At 41.8% G+C, this 19,278-nt stretch overlaps 1 protein-coding gene across 1 annotated transcript in view; it reads left to right on the top strand.

Annotated features, from left to right (window-relative positions):
- The window catches only part of UTP20 (UTP20 small subunit processome component), an 88,510-nt gene that overhangs the window by 24,015 nt on the left and 45,217 nt on the right, over positions 1 to 19,278 (top strand). Inside the window, exons 17-25 of the mRNA XM_058673309.1 lie at positions 1,516 to 1,578; positions 2,139 to 2,297; positions 6,968 to 7,044; positions 7,963 to 8,042; positions 8,281 to 8,524; positions 13,714 to 13,899; positions 16,026 to 16,116; positions 17,737 to 17,822; positions 18,331 to 18,456. Of these exons, the coding sequence (XP_058529292.1) occupies positions 1,516 to 1,578; positions 2,139 to 2,297; positions 6,968 to 7,044; positions 7,963 to 8,042; positions 8,281 to 8,524; positions 13,714 to 13,899; positions 16,026 to 16,116; positions 17,737 to 17,822; positions 18,331 to 18,456 (1,112 nt within the window). The remainder of the gene's footprint in view (positions 1 to 1,515; positions 1,579 to 2,138; positions 2,298 to 6,967; positions 7,045 to 7,962; positions 8,043 to 8,280; positions 8,525 to 13,713; positions 13,900 to 16,025; positions 16,117 to 17,736; positions 17,823 to 18,330; positions 18,457 to 19,278) is intronic.

The raw sequence follows: 19,278 nt of genomic DNA, 5'->3' as shown, positions 1-19,278 counted from the left end.
TTTTCTGATTCAGGTTGTTCAACCAATAAAGTCTGCACAAATATTATAAAGTCCAGAAAACTATAGGATCCAAAGCCCTTTTGAACCCAAACATCTCAGACTCGGATCACTCAGCCTGTAGCTCAGACACACAACATGCTGTTACAGGCAAGCTTGTGTTCTCAGCCTGAGCTGGTCATACACTATTGGAATTAGGTATTAGTTGGTGTTAAATATGAAATAAGATATCAGATAGGCATGTACAGCAGGGTACTTTGAAAATAGAAAATGAGATTAAAAAGAATTTATTACCTAAGTAAATTTGAAATCCATGCATACAGAAAATCTTCAAAAAAATTTGATATCAGGGCTGGTGCTGTGGCATCCGTAGGTTAAGCCTCTGCTTGTAATGATGGTATCTGATATAGGCACCTGTTCAAGTCCTCATTGTTCCTCTTCTGATCCAGCTTCCTGCTAATGGCCCGGGAAAGTGGCAGATATGGCCCAAGTGCTAAGGACCCTGCAAGCCCTTGGGAGACCTGCAAATGGCTCCTGGCTTCAGACCTGCCCAGCTCCAGCCCTTGTCACCACTGGGGGAGTGAACCGCCAGAAGGAAGGGAGATCTCTCTCTCTCTTTTTAAAGTTTTCTTCTGTAATATAAATTTGCCCTTCAGGGCCCGGCGGCGTGGCCTAGTGGCTTAAGTCCTCGCCTTGAAAGCCCCGGGATTCCAAATGAGTGCCGGTTCTGATCTCGGCAGCTCCACTTCCCATCCAGCTCCCTGCTTGTGGCCTGGGAAAGCAGTTGAGGATGGCCCAATGCATTGGGACACTGCACCCGCGTGGGAGACCCGGAAGAGGTTCCAGGTTCCCGGCTTTGGATCGGCGCGCATCACCCCGTTGCGGCTCATTTGGGGAGTGGAGCATCGGACGGAGAATCTTCCTCTCTGTCCTCCTCTCCTCCTCTCTGTATATCTGGCTGTAATAAAATCAATAAATCTTTAAAAAAAAATAAATTTGCCCTTCAAATAAAAGTAATTAAAAATATATGAATTTCAAGATTTTTTTTTTTTGCATCAAAATGAACTTGTCTTTTAATTCTATTTTCAGTGAACTTTTTGAGATACCTGGTATTTACTTTGGTCAGTAAGATTTATTTATTTATTATTTATTTATGGTCAGTAAGATTTATTTATTGATTGATTGTTTATTATTTGAAAAGCGTGCCCACAATGGCTGGAGCTAGGCCAGGTCAAAGCCAGGCACCAGGAACTTCCTCCAGCTCTCCAGCATGGGTGGCAGGGCCCCAGGCATCTTTCCTGGACACATTAGGAGGAAGCTGGATCGGCAGTGGAGCAGCCGGGACTCCAGCCAGTGCCTGTATGGGATGTCGGCACCGAAGGCTCTGGCTGTACCTGCAGTGCCATGGCACTGGCCCCTGTTCTTAATTCTCTAAAATTTTAAGCTAATTGATGGTGAATTGGTTTCTCCATGTGGCTCAACTTTGGGATTTGAAACATCATCTTTTCCCTTTTTTAGATTCGGCTGTTGACAATAAGGATCCTAAACCATTTTGATGTTCGGCTTCCAGAAGTCAAAGAGGTATTTTAAATGTTTGGATAGTTTTCAAGAAAACATAATTCTGCAATATGTTTTAAATGTCCAAAATGGTATCTGCAGATTAATTTTATGCATAATTTTAAAAACTGATATATTGTGTAATGTTTATTCCCACCTGGTCTTGTTAGACCACCAGTGAAAATCCAATTCAGAATGTTCTTACATAATTTTTCTATATACAGATGTAATTTAAACAGATAGTGTTAAGTTTCCCATAAAATTACTTCTAGTTCTGCCTCATTTTGTTTGAAGTTGGAATAATGCTACACAATTCAAAATATGTTCGTTAACCGGTTCTCTGTTGATGGGTAGTTATCTGAGCTTTTATGGTTTCATTTGTATGTCCATTTTATTCCTAAATCGTGTTCTAAAAACTATGTGGTGTGAAGAAAGTCACCAAAAAAAAAAAAATGACGTTGCTTCTTCAATTTAAAACATTACCATATTCTGACTTTGTGCTTGTTTTTTAACGTTCGGTTCCACTGAGTGTTCTCTTCGGACAGTCACGAGCATGCCGTGTGGTGTGGGTGTTCTTTGTGCAGGAGGACGGGCTCTCAGAGCGGCAGCTGGCCTTTGCCGTGTTGCGCCAGGCTGAGCTGGTGCCAGCCACTGTGGGTGATTACCGGGAAAAGCTTCTGCATCTGAGAAAACTGAGACATGACGTGGTACATACGGCGGTCCCTCCCGGACCACTGCAAGAGGTAATACAGGAGCGCTGTGTGTGTGTGCGCGCACGCACGTGTGCGTGCACTTTCATCTGGATTTAGGCTTTGAATCCCATTTGGAGAAGCATTTTTGAGTTGTCACCAAAAAATGTAGAGCCCGATTCTCTTAGATGCTTTGAGGTAAATAGCTCTGCCAGCCTTTTAGATAATGGAGTAGCTTCTGCGGACATGCAGATGGGAGGTAGTTCCAGCCAGTCCTCACTCAGTGTAGCTCCCGCTTTTGCTGCACCCCAGGGCAGTGGCGACTTGAGCAGTCCAGTTGGCTTAGGCCCTCCCGGTGTCTCCTGCTCAGCTGTGCTGTGTTGCGTCTGAGCACTTTAAAATGTAGTCTTCACTTTCACCGGTTCTCTAGCCTTCACCATCAGCCTCTTAAATTCTAATGAATTAGGTAAGTTTGCAAATTATTCCTTATCGGGGGGAAAAAAAGGCATTTTTAACTGATTTTCAAAGATTCAGTGTTGCCATAATGTGGATCCCATATTTAAAAAGGCAAAAAGAAAAAAAGAGGTTAACCTAGTGGTTAAGATGCTCGCACCTCACTTGGGAGTGCCTGGATTTGCTTTCCGGTTCCAGCTCCTGGCCCTGGCTTCCTGGCCTTATAGACCCTGGGAGCAGCTGCATCGCTGCCACCTCTGGGGCAGCTGATGGTGGCATTCTCGGCCCCAGGCTCTCACCCTGGCTCGGCACAGGCCATCGCAGGCACCGCGGGGAGTGACTTGGTGGATGGCGGAGCTCTTGTGCTCTCAGCTTCTCTTGGTCTCTGTGTTTCTTTCTAGCTACCTGTCAGAGAGAAAATTAGGAAAGGGAAAGGCTTTAAAGCTTTTGGAGTGTAACTGATTGTAGCCTGGCGTAGGCTGTGGAAATACAGTACATAGAGCAGGACTGGCGCTTTCGTCTCTGGTGTCATCACAGACACCAAGGGTTGCCAAGGTCAAGGCCTGAATTTGCCACTAGCTGCGCCTGCAGCTGCCCAGGGATTCAGTTTCTATATCTGCAAAATGGAGGAAATAGTAGTTCCCATCTCACTGGGTTGCTGTGGGCATTATGTAAGATAAATATAAAATGCTAAAACAACTTGACACCTGCAGAGCACTCACTTGATGATAGCTAAACATAAGTATTAACCATCTTTGAATGCTTTGAAACAATATCCCGGCTCCTACTTTCAAAGATTTCAAAGTCGCAGGTCCAGAAAGAACTAGAAAATATAGCACTATGTGAGAGTATTCAACAAGCACTTTGGAAGGGGTGCTGTTCGGTTGAACCTTCGGAACGGGACAGCACCTCGTTCAAGGGGAAGAGAATGTGGCGGTGAGGCTAGGCAGAGAGCCCAGCCTGATAGGGGAAACTGCAAATCAAGAGAACCTGGGCAGTTGAGGAAGCCATGATTGTCCTCTTTCGTGTAATGAATGCTCTCTTGCCCGTCCTAGTTCAGCCATTCTACTGTTTTTAGCTTACATTGATTGCTCTACTTATTGATTGGCAGTCAATGAAGATCCTTTTCTTAATAAATTCATTGTATCATTTATTCCTTGAGGGCCTTAGGTCTTGCATTAATCCTCACAGCCTGATACCCTGTTTCACAATAAAATTAATAAAAATTTGTTGATAGAATTCTTGTGCTTTTTTTTTCTGAAAGAATTATTTTTACTGGAAAGGCAGATTCAACAGAGGGAGAAGTTTTTCGTTCACTGGCTCACTCCCCAGTGGCTGCAATGAAGCCAGCAGCCTGGAGCTTCTTCTGGGTCTCCCATATGGGTGCAAAGTCCCAAGAACTTAGGCAATTGGGCTGCTTTTTGAGGCCATAAGCAGGGAACTGGATGAGGAGTGGAGCAGCCGGGACACAAAGTGGTGTCCATATGGGGTCCTGGCACTTGCAGGGGGAGGATAAGCTGTTTGCGCCATTGTGACAGGCCCTGTTCATAGAATTGCAAATAAATAATGACAAATATGTTTTATCCCTATTTTACTCTCTGGGACAAAATGTATCATTTCCCCTCTATGTTTAAAAATTTTAAATTCAATATGTTTTTATGGCTTAGTGACTTAGGAATATATAGGAATGATTTAAAAAACAAAAAAACTAGACTACCTCTTAAAAAGACAAATATTTGTTAAATTTACCGGAAGTGGAAGGATTAAGTGAATATGGTCACACTGATATTCATCTCAAGTTGGGTCCCAGTCGTCATCAGTTTTAAAAATTGGTGGGGACAGGGTTTTTGGGTTTATGCAATGATCATTCAGAGTATTTCTACCATGGCCCCAGCCCCAGCCTCAGCCTGTGGACTTTATTTAGAAATGATTATTGTCACAATAAGAGTGAATTCTGTATTCAATATTCTGTGTTACGAATGTATCCAGTAAGCATTTGCTGTTATGGATATCAGATTGGGTTCCGAGGTGAGGAAGGTATTGAGAATATAAACCTACCGTAAAGAGACCTAAAGTCTTGTAGGGAGACACAGCAGGGCACAGTCCAGAGTCTTCATGGAGAAAGTCACTCTGGAGCCTCATCCCATCAATGGATAATGCATCCAGAAGCACAAGTAGACAGGGTTTTCAGCCAGATGGAACAAGCTGGGTGGAAGTGGTATCAGGTGAACGGATTTACTCAGAGATGCAGGCAGTACTCCTATGGGAGGCTGGAAACCGGGCAGGTGGAGGTGGCAGGGAGATAATTAGAGCTGCCCAAAGTCCCGTCCTAGGGTCTGGATTTTTTTTTTTTTAAGATTTATTTATTTTTATTGAAAAGTCATATACAGAGAGGAAGAGCTTCTGTCCATTGATTAACTCCCCAAGTGGCCACAATGACTGGAGCTGAGCCAGTCCGAAGCCAGGAGCCAGGAACCTCTTCCAGGCCTCCCATGTGGGTGTAGGGTTCCAAGGCTTTGGGCCGTCCGCCACTGTTTTCCCAGGCCACCAGCAGGGAGCTGGGTGGGAAGTGGGGCTGCTGGGATTAGAACCGGCGTCCATGTGGAATCCTGGTGCATTCAAGGTGAAGACTTTAGCCTCTAGGCTATCGTGCCAGTCCTGAGTCTGGATTTATGTAGACTCGTCAGCCACACAATTCTTTCTTGAGTATCTGTGCTTCTGCCTAGATGCAATGCCATTTATTGATTCAGTTATTTATTGTGTCTTATTTATAGCACTCCCGAGGCAGTAGGACTGGTGCAAAGTGCTAGTTTCACAAAAAGTGACCAAACTGACATTGGCCCTGTCTAGTGGCTTCTGCTGCCAGCTTGTAGCTCAGTAAGGAAAGATGGTGAGATAAGTCGTGGATGAGAGGAAGAGTGGAACAGATATTGAATCCTTGCCACCTTTTCCCCTCTCTTGTTGTTTGAAGTGCTGTCACTCCAGTGCATCGGGGACACTTTGAGTTGCAAGGACAAACGTTCAAAGGCTACGGGAGGTAAAACTAGGCCGAGATTCCTTGGCTAAGCCATCGTGAGCATTCCTAATAGAAAATCTGTTGAGACATAACTTCGTTTTAACTTCTTTGTTTAATGACCAACCTACTGCTTGTCCTAATGTTGGGGCTGGGAAAAATGGAGCCTGCTGAAAGGTAGTATCCAGAAATGTGGTTTTTGTTTTTCCTTCTCCTCTCATTAGAGATTGAGGAGGTATGGGAGAAAAATCATTATTTATTCTCTGAAAATTAATTTCTGTTGTGTTGAAGAACGGTACTGTGAGGGAACCGTGTCCTTGACAAACACCGATGGCTGTCGCTGTAGCACTGAGTCACAGCTCGGCATAGGGGTTCTGTAGGGAGACTGACGTCTTGACCGAGGCATGTTCATGACACGGTCATCGCTGAGTAGGACTTGCTCAGTGTGCTTCACTGACATGTTTCATTTTTACATTGGTCATAGGAGGCATGTACTGCTCTCGTGTTTATTTTATAGAGGTTAGGGATTTTAAAAAGAGTAGACATTTGGTGCAACTGTTCAGGTGCTGTTTGGGATGTTCACACCCAGTGTCACAGTGCCTGAGTCCAGGTGCTAGCTCTGCTCCAGATTCTAGCCTGCTGAGTGCCTTGGGGGGCAATAGGTGATGGCCCACATACGTAGGTCCTTGCCACCCACTTAGGAGACCTAGGTGTTAAATATTTTAAGTCACATTTTATGGAGAGGAAGAAAATGGTTACATGCTGAATGTTTAACTGATATCTACATCTTCTTTTCTTACATTTAACTTAATTTTTCAATTTGAAAAAAAATATGCAGTTTTTAAATCTGAAAGGCACCGTTAGAGAAGGAGAGAGGTCTTCCATCCACTGGTTCACTCTCCAGATGGCTGTTTGGAGCTAGAATGGTCCAAGGCACAAACAAGGAGGTTCTTCTAGATCTCCCATGTGAGTGCAGGGTCCCAAATGCTTGCGCTGTCGTCCACTGCTTTCCCAGACACGTTAGTAGCAGGGAGCTGGATTGCAAGGTGGAACAAGCAGGGTGTGAGCTGGCACCCATACTGAGTAGTGGCACCACAGGGGAAGCTTAGCTTGCTCTACCTCGAAGCCTTCCCCAATACCTGTTTTCTTGAAGTCCAAGGTGCTCTCCAAACTTCATTATCTTCCAGTAGGGATGTTTGAATTTTGGTGCATCTTACTTTTTGATGGAGCTCATATAACCAGTCTTCTATGATTGCAGGTGCCACTCCGTTACTTGTTAGGCATGTTGTATGTTAACTTCAGTGCTCTGTGGGATCCTGTTATTGAACTCATAAGGTGAGCATGGGTTAAATGGGTGATGCTTTTATCTGCTAATAACTGCACAGTGATGGGGCCAGGGTTGTACTCGTGGTTAGGCGTGATTTAAATGGATAGGTGTTAGCAGTATTTACAACTACCTTTCCTTTATGTAGGACAAGGCAAAGAAAGGCAAATGTTAATTATTCTCTCTGAAGCCATTTTTTTTCAACAGTTCAGATGTATTTATATTTCTATATGCATTGAAAAAACTGGATTGCTTTCTGCCTTTCAATTTATATGAAACTTGTGCATTGAAGGTTTTTTGCAGTTGATTTTTTTGTACTACAAATGTAAATTGAGTCACTGAACCAAATTTCCAATTAAAAATACTTTTCTAAACTAGTGCTGTCTAGTATCCAAAATTTTTCAGCTCTAAAAAGAGCTGAACCTAAAATTCCTAGAGAAGAGACATGCATTGGAACAGGCTTTTGGTGTAACGGGTAGGGTGTGACCTGGGACACCTGTGTTCCCTATCCTCCATGATCGCCAGGGTTGCCTTCGTTAAGTTCTAGAATTTCACATAGGTAGTGAATGCTTGCTTTGCCTTCTGTACTTTTGGCGGAGGAAAAATGAACATTTTTAAGTTAGCTTTGAACCAGAGTTTTATCCTCAGGCAGAGTCTGTCTTTTGCTTTAGTACCCATTTCCAGTCCCATGCCTTTAAAAATATTCTTTCCGTAGGGAGCTATAGTTAAAGTTTTTATGGTCATAAAAAATAAATTTTGCAGTGCAGGCAGTTTGGAAAATAGCGATAAGTGTTAAAGTTGTTTAAAATCTCAAATTGAGGGATAAGCTAATTAACATTTGCGTTATGGCCATTCCCCCCCTTTTTTTTTTCCTGTTGGCGGTCTCAAAATAAAAACCATATTATGTACTTTGTGATCTTTTCTTTTAGTTCTCATGCACATGAAATGGAAAACAAGCAGTTTTGGAAAGTCTACTATGAACATCTGGAAAGAGCAGCTACACATGCTGGTATGAAGGGGACCCAAGAGGGCCGAGAAGAAACTTGATCCTAAGTGTTTAATTTCTGCTGCATAATCACATGTAGAATTGAAGCCAGAAATGAGAAATGTATTAACTTTATAACCTTTGGGTTGGCATTATTGTTTTTATTATACCGCCTGAACGGGAATGTCTTCTCTATAAGGAAATGGGGCTCAGATGTTAGCATTTTTGTAGTAGCTATGACTTTGACTTTTGTGTCTTGTAGAGAAAGAGCTGCAGGATGATCTGAGGGCAGAGGAGAAGCCTATTGGAGAGGAACATTGGGAGCGGCCCCAGCACGGGGATGTTGGAGCTCTTTATCACAGCCAGTTAGCATTGGCAACTGACTGTCGGGAAAGACTGGACCACACCAACTTCCGGTTTTTACTCTGGCGAGCTCTGGCAAAATTCCCAGAGAGAGTAGAGCCACGGTCCAGGGAACTCTCTCCGCTTTTCTTGAGATTCATCAAGTAAGTGTTCTCTGGTAGGATTATGTCCCTCATGGGATATGAGAAAGACAAAAAATGTGAACCTTTTTTTTTGTAAGGTAAACAGGGGCCGTATTGAGGCTGTTCATTGTGCAAAGGCCTTGCTGTCTCCTGGCTTGTTTGTTGTCTTGCCTGTTAGGCCTGGAATGTATTTCCCTGTGAACGAACCCACTGTGTCTGGCTGTTGACATGACTCCTGTTGAGGAATGTGCCGTCAGAATAGCAAACCCTTTTTGGAGCACCCGTTTGTTTCTGAATGGTTTTGCTGTGTGAAAGTCTGATCCCTTTAAACAACATGTTGTGCAGACCCATACAAAGCAAATAGAAAGTGTACCTTGACATGATCATTTCATTATGGGAAAAAATGCTATAGGGGTTAGGTTGAAGGTCATGAACCACAATATGCTTGGCTTGTTGAAAGAACATCAGAGTGGCTAAAGTAGACCGAACCAAGGAGTAAGTGATTGGAGCTGGGCAAAAGTTAGCAGGAGACCAAATTATGGCTGTTAAGTAATAGCAAGAACTTTGGCCTCTACTTTCGGTGAAATGGGAAGCCATTGGGGAGTTTAAACAAAAGGAGACCAAGACCTAAGTCTTTTTAAGAAAGCTTCTGGCTGCTGTGTTGAGAATCAAGTGAGAATGGCCGTGGTGAGTGCAGAGACCAGTCAACTGAGATTGTAAGACAAAACGTCAAGAAACGATATAACTAGACCAAAGTGAAAGCAATGAAAATGGATAGTTTTTGGAAGATTTCATTTCGGTATATATATATATATATATATTGCAGGATTGCAGCTGTAGCAGCCTATAGGATTTTTTCACAGGTCAGATGCGGAACGTGTGTGTGGGGTGGTAAGAAACAAGGGAGGGAACATTAGGTAGGGGAAGAATTGAGGCTGTTTCTCAAGGTGTTGTAGTGAGCATACTGAGTTAGCATACACTGACATTGGAAGAAATGCAGGAAGGGAAGGTTTGTGGAGAGAATCAGTAGTTTGTTATTTTAGTTTTTAAAGATTTACCTATATATTTGGAAGTTGAAAGGGAGAGAGAGAGAGAGAGATTCTCCATCTGTCGATTCATTCCTCAGATGGCTGAAATGGCCCAGGTGCGCCAGGTCAAGACCAGGAGTCAAGAGCTTCTTTTGGGTCTTCCATATGGGTTGCAGGGGCCCAAGAACTTGGACTATTTGCCATTGCTTTACCCTGGCCTTTAGTTGGGAGCTGGATCAGAAGTAGAACAGCCAAAACTGTTGCCATATGAGGTACCAGCATTGTAGATGGCAACTTTACTGACCAAGCTACAACACTGGCCCCAGGAATTTATTTTTAGGTGTGTTAAGATTTAGGGTACAAAATAGATACATAACTAAAGGTGTCGAGTAGCCGTGCATTTTTGAAGTTTATAATTAGAAGGAAAGATTTGATCTGGAGGCAATAAATTGGGAGTAGAGAGATGGCGTTTAAAGTTGTCAAGCAGGGAATGACATTCCGGGTGTGAGTGTGGAGACAAGATTTCCCAGGACTGACACTGACAACAAGATGTCATCAGAGAAGGGCTCAGCTAGGGAATCCAGACCTCTCGAAAGAAAAGTTCAGAAGGGATTAATGCGATAAATCAGACGTGTCTGAAAAGCCAGTGAGATGAGGAGTAAAAATTGACCATTGGTCTCAGGGATGACTTCAACCATGGGGACCTACATAGAGGTGATCTTAAGAAATGTTTCACTCAATGTAGTAGACGCAAATGCTTTGTTAAAATCAGCTCCATGGGAAATAAAGAGTGAAAAAACTTAAATGTGAACAGTTATAAATACAATAAGCAGAAGTAGAGTAATGGATGAAAGAAAATGTGGGGACAGAGAGGGAACTTTCGTTGTTGGATTGTTAATTTGAGATTTAAACAGCGTGTGATATTGATGCAAATGATCCAGAGTAAAAGGTAAATTTGATGATATAAGAGAAGACAAAATTACTAGGCCCATGCTTTTGGATAGATAAGAGGAGTTAGTATCGAGTGCATTAAGTAAAATGGTTTTGTGGGGCTGGCACTGTTGTATTGTGTGTTAGGCTGCTACCTCCTACATAAGCATACCATATGAGCACTGGTTCAAGTCGTAGATGCTCCACTTGCAGTCCGTTTCCCTGTGACACACGTGGGGAAGCATTGAAGAATGGCCCAAGTCCTTATAGCCCTGTCACCCATGGGGGATGCTGTGATGGAGTTCCTGGCTCCTGATTGTGGCCTAACCCAGCCTGGCTTTGTGGCCATTTGGGGAGTGGCCAGTAAAGAGAAGATCTCTCTTTGTCTTGCTCTCTCTGTAACTTTGCCTTTCAAACATATAAATAAATGAATCCTTTTTTAAAGGGAAAAGGTTTTGCATGAATAATTCATTCTAGCAAAGGTTATAAGCAAAGATGTAAAAGATCAGTAGCAGTAAGAGCGGAAGTGTGATGATTTTCTTGTTTTCACAGGATTATTTAGGTATAGATTTGTTTTGGAATGAAAGCAGTATTTGGCTTATTCTGCCTTGTTTTGAAGGTCATATAAAAAGTTTGCCAATTGTTCTCTGAAACTGTAAAGGGCTAGGCATATGCAATCTGGTACTAAAGATGTTTATAGGGTTTAAACTTTGTACCATGATAATGTTCCAAGATTTTTCTGAAAAGAAAGATTACCTTTTAGATTAAGGAAGAAAGATCTTACAGTATAAGGTGCTATGGGGGTAAAGATGGAAAGAGGAACTTCAATAGAAAGTGGGTCTCTTTGAATTTAGGAAGCTTAGGAAGTATAGCTATAAGAATTATTATTTTAAGATTTATTTTATTTGAAAGGCAAAATTGCACAGAGAGGAGAGACAGAGAGCTCTTCCATCTGCTGATTCGCTCACTAGATGGCTGTAACTGCCAAAGTTGTGCAATCTGACACGAGCTTCTTCTGGGGTTCCCACCTGGGTGCAGGGGCCCAGGGTCCTGAGCCATCAATTGCTACTTTGTCAGGCCATAGCACAAGCAGGGAACTGGATGGAAAGTGGATCTTCTGGGACACAAACCAGCATCCATATGGAATGCCAGCATTACGGACGTTTAGCCTACTGTAGCATAGTGCCAGCCCCAAGATACAATAATTTTTTTTTGCTTAAAGATTTACATGCACCAGGATCCCATATGCATGCCGGTTCATATCCCAGCTGTTCCTCTTCCCTTCCAGCTCTTTGCTTGTGCCTGGGAAAGCAGTCAAGGATGGCCCAAGGCTTTGGGACCCTGAACACGCAAGTATGAGCCCCAGAGGAGGCTTCTGGCTCCTGGCTTCGGATCAGCTCAGCTCTGGCCGTTACGGCCACTTGGGGAGTGAACCAGCAGATGGAGAATCTTTCTGTATCTCCTCTCTGTAAATCTGACTTTCCATTAGAAATAATCTTAAAGATTTTTTAAAAAGATTTATTTTTATTTTTTATTGGAAAGGCAGATTCACAAAGAGGAGAGAAAGACCTTCCATCTGCTGGTTCACTTCCCAAATGACTGCAGTTATCAGAGCTTCATTGATCCAGAGCTAGGAGCCAGGAGCCTCTTCCATGCCTCCCACATTGGTGCAAGGTTCCAAGGCTTTGGACCTTCCTATACCGGTTTGTCAGGCCTCAGGCAGGAGGTGGATAGGAAGTGGAGGAGCCAGAACATGAACCAATGCCCATGTAGGATACCTGTGCTTGAAGTTGGAGGATTAGCCAGTTGAGCTGTTGTGCTGGCCCCCAAGATACAAAGATTTTAAAGAATGTTTAAGTGAAGACTGACTGGCACTGACTGCCTGTAACTAACCCTTGTAGAATATTCTCTAATGGAGAACCCAGTGTCGCTTTCAATGCTGACTCTGAAATACATCATGTGCTTTCTATTTTTATTTAATTTCTTAGTGAGTGATATTTTCCAGATTATTTGATAATAGGACTAGTTTGAATCCCTGTAAACATTGTCAGAGAAGAACTAAGCCAAGAGCAAGAATGGATAACGATGACAAGAACAGCCCATGAATAGGTGACACTTAATGAGAGCTTGTGTGTGCTAAGTACTGTTAAGTGGTTTGTGTGAATGATATTTAATTAGTGAGTGAACTTGCTGTGCTTGGAGGGAGAGGTTAAAAATATGCAGTGTATCTACCATTAGTCGACGGTTTGTAACTGACAAGCAGTTTTGTTTATCTCACATATTTGTTGATTTTTACTTTGAAGAACCTGAGTTTGCTGAATGAGAATATGAAGCACAATGGTGTTTCAGGCCTCAAGTTGTAATTTGGTGTGTTAATCTGGAGGTTAATATGAGTTCACCTGGCATTTGTTTGAGAAGTATTGGTAGGGTACTAATGTCAGACAGGTTATTGCCACAGTGTACTTTTGAGTGAGGATTTGAAAGCCAATCTGATGATTTTCCTAGCCTTCCCAGCCCAATACATTGCACAGAAGCACAGCAAAAATATCATTTTGATAAATGAATGGGGTAGAAGTGACACTGATGCACTAATGACAAACTTGAAGATGATAACAGTTAACTGCAGTAGAGGGTAGGATTAGTAAGAACAAATTCAAGAGCTGGAATTTAATTTGAACAGGTGTGAATAAACACCAGCATAATCGGAGAGAGAGAACGCCGCAAAGGTTTTCTTTGCCCGCACATTTGAATCTGTGCTGTTATGGCTGCCCCAACAACCATAACATCCCATTGGTTTATCATTCCATTTGTCTTCATCAGACTGTATCTGGAGGACTGAATTTTGTGGTGACACTGTTTTTGCATGGATGTTGACAGTGTAGAATGCACCTGGTAGAAGGTGACAATATGATACTTAATGCTATACTTGAACTATGCAATGTAAATCACCCTGAAGTCCCTTTACCTGGAGTTGTGGTTCAAATCGCAGGAAGGTTAATCTCAGCTCAGCCCGAAGCAGACATGTGAAATACTTGTAACATTTGAAGTGAGCTGTCCTCAATAGTTGACTGGTCAAATAGGTACCTGAGAGGGACTGAATAAAAACACTAATGTTGCAGAAGGTCAGCCGAGGTGCTTCTAACGTCTCTTCCATGAGGGATTCCGTGAGCCGTCAGCATTGCACGTCTGCGGTGGGACCTTGCCGGCCAGTGTGCACAGCTCATCCGGCTCCTGTTGCTCTCTTTACCACAGCAACGAGTACTACCCCGCGGACCTGCAGGTGGCTCCCACTCAGGATTTGCGGAGAAAAGGCAAAGGGCTAGCTGCAGAAGAAGTGGAAGAGGAACCTGCCCCTGGAGACGAGGAAGAGTTGGAGGAAGAGGTGTCGCCCCAAGATGAACCCTCACAGAAGAAGAAGACAAGAAGGGCCGCGGCCAAGTGAGTTCAATGTTGCCGAAAGGCCACCTTCGTAGTGCTGGGCCGTGGGAGTTCTCTGAGTTGCTGCGCATGCAATGAATAGTTCTGTATAAGATGAACCATTCAGATCAGCTTCTACCCAAGGGCCACGTCTTCCTGGGGTTTTCTTTTATAGCTCAAAGGAAATTGTCTTCTGAGTGTTTTGCTTACTTGCCTCTCTCATTTTTTTCCCCTCTTTTTTCTAGTTGAGCTGTAGAATGTTAGGACTTTGGCAGCCACCCAATCATAACCTCTTTGTGTAGGTGAAAGCTTGGGGCTTGCAGCACTTGAATCCCATTTGACCTTTGCTTCTCGTTTTCATTGCACCAGGGCATTGTTTGTGTTTGGTGCGAAGAGAACACATAATGGAACATCTTTTCTCTTTTAAATGAGCAGGTCAGCAGTTTGACTCTGCCTTCCTAGTTACTTTTTTTCTCATGATTTGTCCTATTCCCTTGGTAATTCATTTACCTAAATTATTGGAAACCTTAAAGAAAACAAAGTAGAATTGTTCACGCTTTCAGAAGTTGCTTCCGCTTTGCTTCCGCTTACCTGTAAGTTGTCCGAAATAAGATGTCTAAGACCCACTGGCTTTGTGCGTTTGTGTCGCCACTTTGTATCTCAACCACATGTGCCCGCTTTGTGTGTTTCCTGTGATCCAGTTGATGTATCGCTGCAGCCACCAAATGGAGTGCCTCTTGCTAAGTGCTGGGCTGCAGGCGCCTCGGCTGCGCGGGCATCACAGTTGAGTGCCTGGTGAAAGATTTCTATGGGAGGAATATTTTAAGTTGTTGTTGGAACAGAGGCAACTGTAACCTAACTTTGCACTCACATGAAGACATGGTTCCTCCAGAGAAAACACCTTTGATGATGAAACATGAAAGTTTGCCAGGCAGCTCCTACAGTAAAGAATATGCCAGCCAATGGGAATAGTGCATAAGGCAGAGGGATGGGAACAGTCCTGGTCCATGTTCATGTGTCTCTCATTCACGTTCCGCTTAAAACTGAATGTTTCTGGCTGCTATTTCTGCCCCCAGATAAAGCCTCTTTCCCTTCCCGAGCCTTCGCGGCTCGCCCAGGCCCTTGCCGTGCCCCGTTGCTGCCAGTGACTTCTGTGATGGCTTCAGAGCGCACTTCCGGTGCCGTTTCCTTTGCTGACACTTGCCTCCAGCCTTGTGCATTGCAGGTTATCTTACTAAAAGCTCAACCTTCTTAGCAGCCTGCATCCCTCTGTCCTGGCGCTGCTCCTTGCCTGGGTTATTGTTTTTTTTTTTCTCTCTCTCTCTTATCTTCCATGGAAACCATAAATTCTAGAACCAGGTCCTTTTGGCCAAACCTAGAATATTGCAACCAAACATTATCATTTAAAATGTGAATTAATTGATAACTATATACTTGATGCCATCTAAGTATGTTTATAGCCCAAGGGTTTTTGTGGGTTTTTTTAATGTTTTGATACATTTATTTTCATAGTAAAACTGCTAATGCTCATTGCTAAGGTAAGGGTGAGGATTGCATCTCTGGTAGGGATGGAGAAGGTCTGAGAAGGAAAGATGAGTGACATTTTTAAATTTATTTGTTAAAACTATAGCACATTTCTCAGCAATATCTGAAGAGGTCATGATTTCTAGCTTTTTCTATTAGTTTATTAATCCATTTCTCATCACTGGAACAAAATACTGGACATAGTCTACATATTGAGAGAAAAGGTTTGTTTAGCTCTCAGTGTTGGAGGCTCAAGCGTATATGGCTTGCCTCAGCCTGGTTCTGGAACCTAGATAAAGAATAATTCTGAAAAGTCCACCTGTGTTCAGCTTAGGAATATAATAGTATTTTGATGGTTTTATTTCTAATTCTGATTTAATTTCAGCCATCTTAAGCATGTTTAGAAGAATTTTCTGGGTTAGGGAGTCTAGATTTGGAAATTACAAAAATTTAGAAGATTTAGACATTCTATAGAAAATATCCAAAATGCAAATAATTAGAGCTTGGTTGTTCGATTAGTGAAACTGTAAGTGGTATTTGGAGTCAGAATATAAAACAATGAGGATTAGTATAACAAGAAAGTTGTCTTCTTCTCTAATTGTGTATTACTCTTTTTTGTTTAGGCAATTAATTGCCCATTTGCAAGTTTTTTCCAAATTTTCAAATCCTCGAGCCTTATATCTAGAATCCAAATTATATGAGTTATATCTTCAGGTAAGTAAATTAAATTCTCAACACTGTAATTGTTTGTGAACCTTTTCCTGTCATTTTCTTCATTGAAGTTTTTTTTTTTTCTTAACTGGGTTTTTTTAACTCATTTGTGAATTTTCAGTATTTTTTAAATAGGGCCATTGTCTATATTTTAAATACTGGTTGTTTTAAAAATTAGACTTTTTTGTTATCTTCAGAAACAATTTTAGAAAGCACTAATACACTGGGTTTTAAAGGAGTTTTGTGTAAGTAGACCTTGATGGGTTACATTAACAATGAGAATAAAAAACATGAATAGTATTTTAGAAGGGAATGGGGGTACATCTCTACTTCCAGATCAAAGACTGTGAAATATATCTTGACAATTGAATGCTGGACTCTCTGCCATTGTCCATGCCCGTGATCCCAGCATACACTTAAATAGCGGAACGATGGACTTGTGACTGTTTATACAGCATTACAGTATTGTAATAATGTAGGGGAAGTCAGTGTGTGTTGCGGAGGAGGTGTGAAGAAGGGGTAAGGGAAATCCCAAAGCCTATGGAACTGTATCTTAAATAATAAAATGAAAAATGGGGGAAAAAAGAAGGGAAGGGGGGTTATACCCAAAACTATTGATTGCGTTTTCTATGTAGTTAGTTTCAGGGTCTGAGAAGTGAGTGAAAGAAGATGGTTAAAATAATAGTCTCTGAAAGTCACAATGTTATGCCCTTGAATTCCAGAAAAGACTAGTGAAAAAATTTAATATCAGAAGTGAAATACATATTGGATGTCATGCTAAACCATCTGAAGTAATAAAAAATTTTGTTCCCTTGAATTTTCTTGAATGAAACAGAATTGCAGCAGAATTTATCTATTTGCTCGTTTGTTGTCCAAAAAGCAAAATTCCAAACTCATTTTATTCAGAGAGGCCTCAGAGATGTGTCTCCATGTCTTTTTTCTTGGTATCTCCCTCTCTGTCTCCTTTTTTTAAGGTGTTTTTTTTATTTGAGGCAGATTGACATAGAAGGAGAAATAGAGATCTTCCATCTACTGGTTTACTCTGTAAATGACTACAACAGCCTGAGCTGAGAGGATCTGAAGCCAGCAGCTTCTTCCAGGTTTCCCACCTGGGCACAGAGTCCCAAGGACTTGGGCCACATTCCACTGCTTTCCCAGACAAAAGACAGGGAACTGGATGAGAAGTGGTGCAACTAGGACTCGGACCGGCGCCCATATGGGATGCCAGCGCCACAGGCAGAGGATTAGCATGATAAGCTATCATGGCAGCCCGTCTTGGCATGTTTTCATTGCCTGCCTTCATAGTATGAGCGATGGTTAGCACCACTGACCCTCCCACTTGATAAATCCAGATTCATATAGGAGTTGGCTTCAGCCAAAAAACCCCTGAGGGCCGGCTGTGTCATGCAAGAGCCACAGTTTTATTTCCATTTGCTCTACACTCATTCTGTTCCTTTGACTCTCTGAAAAAGGTAAGGCTGTCAGGAACCAACTCTAAACCTTGCCTAAGAATGTAGATTTTAAGAAATGTAATTTAACAAAATAACACAAGTAAGTTATTCTCCAATAGTACGTATGCATGTATGTCAGTTCATTAATTTGTTCTTTAAATATCATTCCTAGCTATTGCTACACCAAGATCAAACAGTACAAAAAATAACCCTGGATTGCATAATGACATATAAACATCCTCATATCCTGCCTTACAGGTAAGTGACATGTGAAGCTGAAGAAATACTACTTCTGTGATAATTTTTACCTCTCTGTGTAAGGAACCCCTTGCAAAGAGGTTTCCTGAAGGCCTGGGAAATGTCTTTTAAGACCTGTTCTCCTCAGGTAGTAAAAGGGAAAGGAAAATAGTAATACTGTGGAGGTCATTGGATTCTTCCTCTGTGCTAATATAGTGCCATAAGATCTTGGTGGTAATTTCTTAGGGAGGCGTAATCATTTGGAAAGCTTTTGTATCTTACCTGTTTAAGCGGCTGAACCATTGATTACATCTAATCCCTTCTTACCCATTTTACCTTGTGAAATCTGAAAGCCGGTCATGTTAGAGGATATTGTTGTGGAATCTTTTCTTTTAATGTTATCGAACATGACATAAACTACATAGTATTTTATCTGTACTTCTCACTCTGTGTGCGTACTGTTTTACTCTCATATTTTTAAAGGTCGTACTGATTAATTGATAATTTGTATTGTTTGCTATTTTTAAAGGGAAAATTTACAAAGGTTGCTTGAAGACAAAAGCTTTAAAGAAGAGATAGTCCATTTTAACATTGCAGAAGATAATGCTATTGTGAAAACAACCCACCGAGCAGATCTGTTTCCTATTCTCATGAGGTATTTGTACTGTTTAAAAACTGCTTTCTTAAGAAGTTATAACAGACACAGTTGTGGGCTTAGTATTAATCTGGTTCTTTTAGCACCTATAGTGGGGGGGTTTTTTGTTTGTGTTCTTTTTTTTATTGCTTTTTTTTCCTTCTAATCAAATTGGACTTTTGGGGGAGTCAGGCTGTTAGAGACTCATTTACAATGTTTAGTTCCTAATATGTATTAAGAAAACCTTCCATGGTAATATATATAAAGAAACCCTTGAATGTTAGTGTTTTTCTCAGTTGTAGTGTAGAGGTACAATAGAAATAATTCATTCCAGTGTCTAAATATTTTCTGATGATGCTCTTATTCTATTGATTAATAATGGTAGAATAGAAAAATGGCTCATACGCAATGCAGAGAATCATATATACTGGGTATAAAGAAAAATAAAACTTGGAACTTTCAGACTCACCAGCTCTGCAATGAAAGGAATTGGAGAGATCACAGCATTTGGATTTAACAAACCTTTCCTTGCCGTCCAGCTCTGGGACTGCATGGTTGGATAATCTGGGACAAGTTTGCCGGATTCATTGGGCTTCAGCTTCCTTAGTACAGGAGCTATTACATGTATGCTCCCAGTGCTCAGCCAGCTACGATACAGGTGTTCTATTTGATTCCATTTACATCCAGCATGGAGAATTTTGCTGTAATGGAACTTATATAAAACATTTGACTGAAGGAATATAAAAAGCTAAAATTATTGTTGGATTACAGAGCGATGAAAATACAAAGTAGAAATCTCTTCATGCAAACATTCAGAAACAGCCACTGTTAATTTTTAATCAC

Source organism: Ochotona princeps, chromosome 15 (genome assembly GCF_030435755.1).
Source record: "Ochotona princeps isolate mOchPri1 chromosome 15, mOchPri1.hap1, whole genome shotgun sequence".
Taxonomy (NCBI): domain Eukaryota; kingdom Metazoa; phylum Chordata; class Mammalia; order Lagomorpha; family Ochotonidae; genus Ochotona; species Ochotona princeps.
Note: the sequence above shows the minus strand (reverse complement) of the source record. Positions and strands in the feature narration are given on the sequence as shown.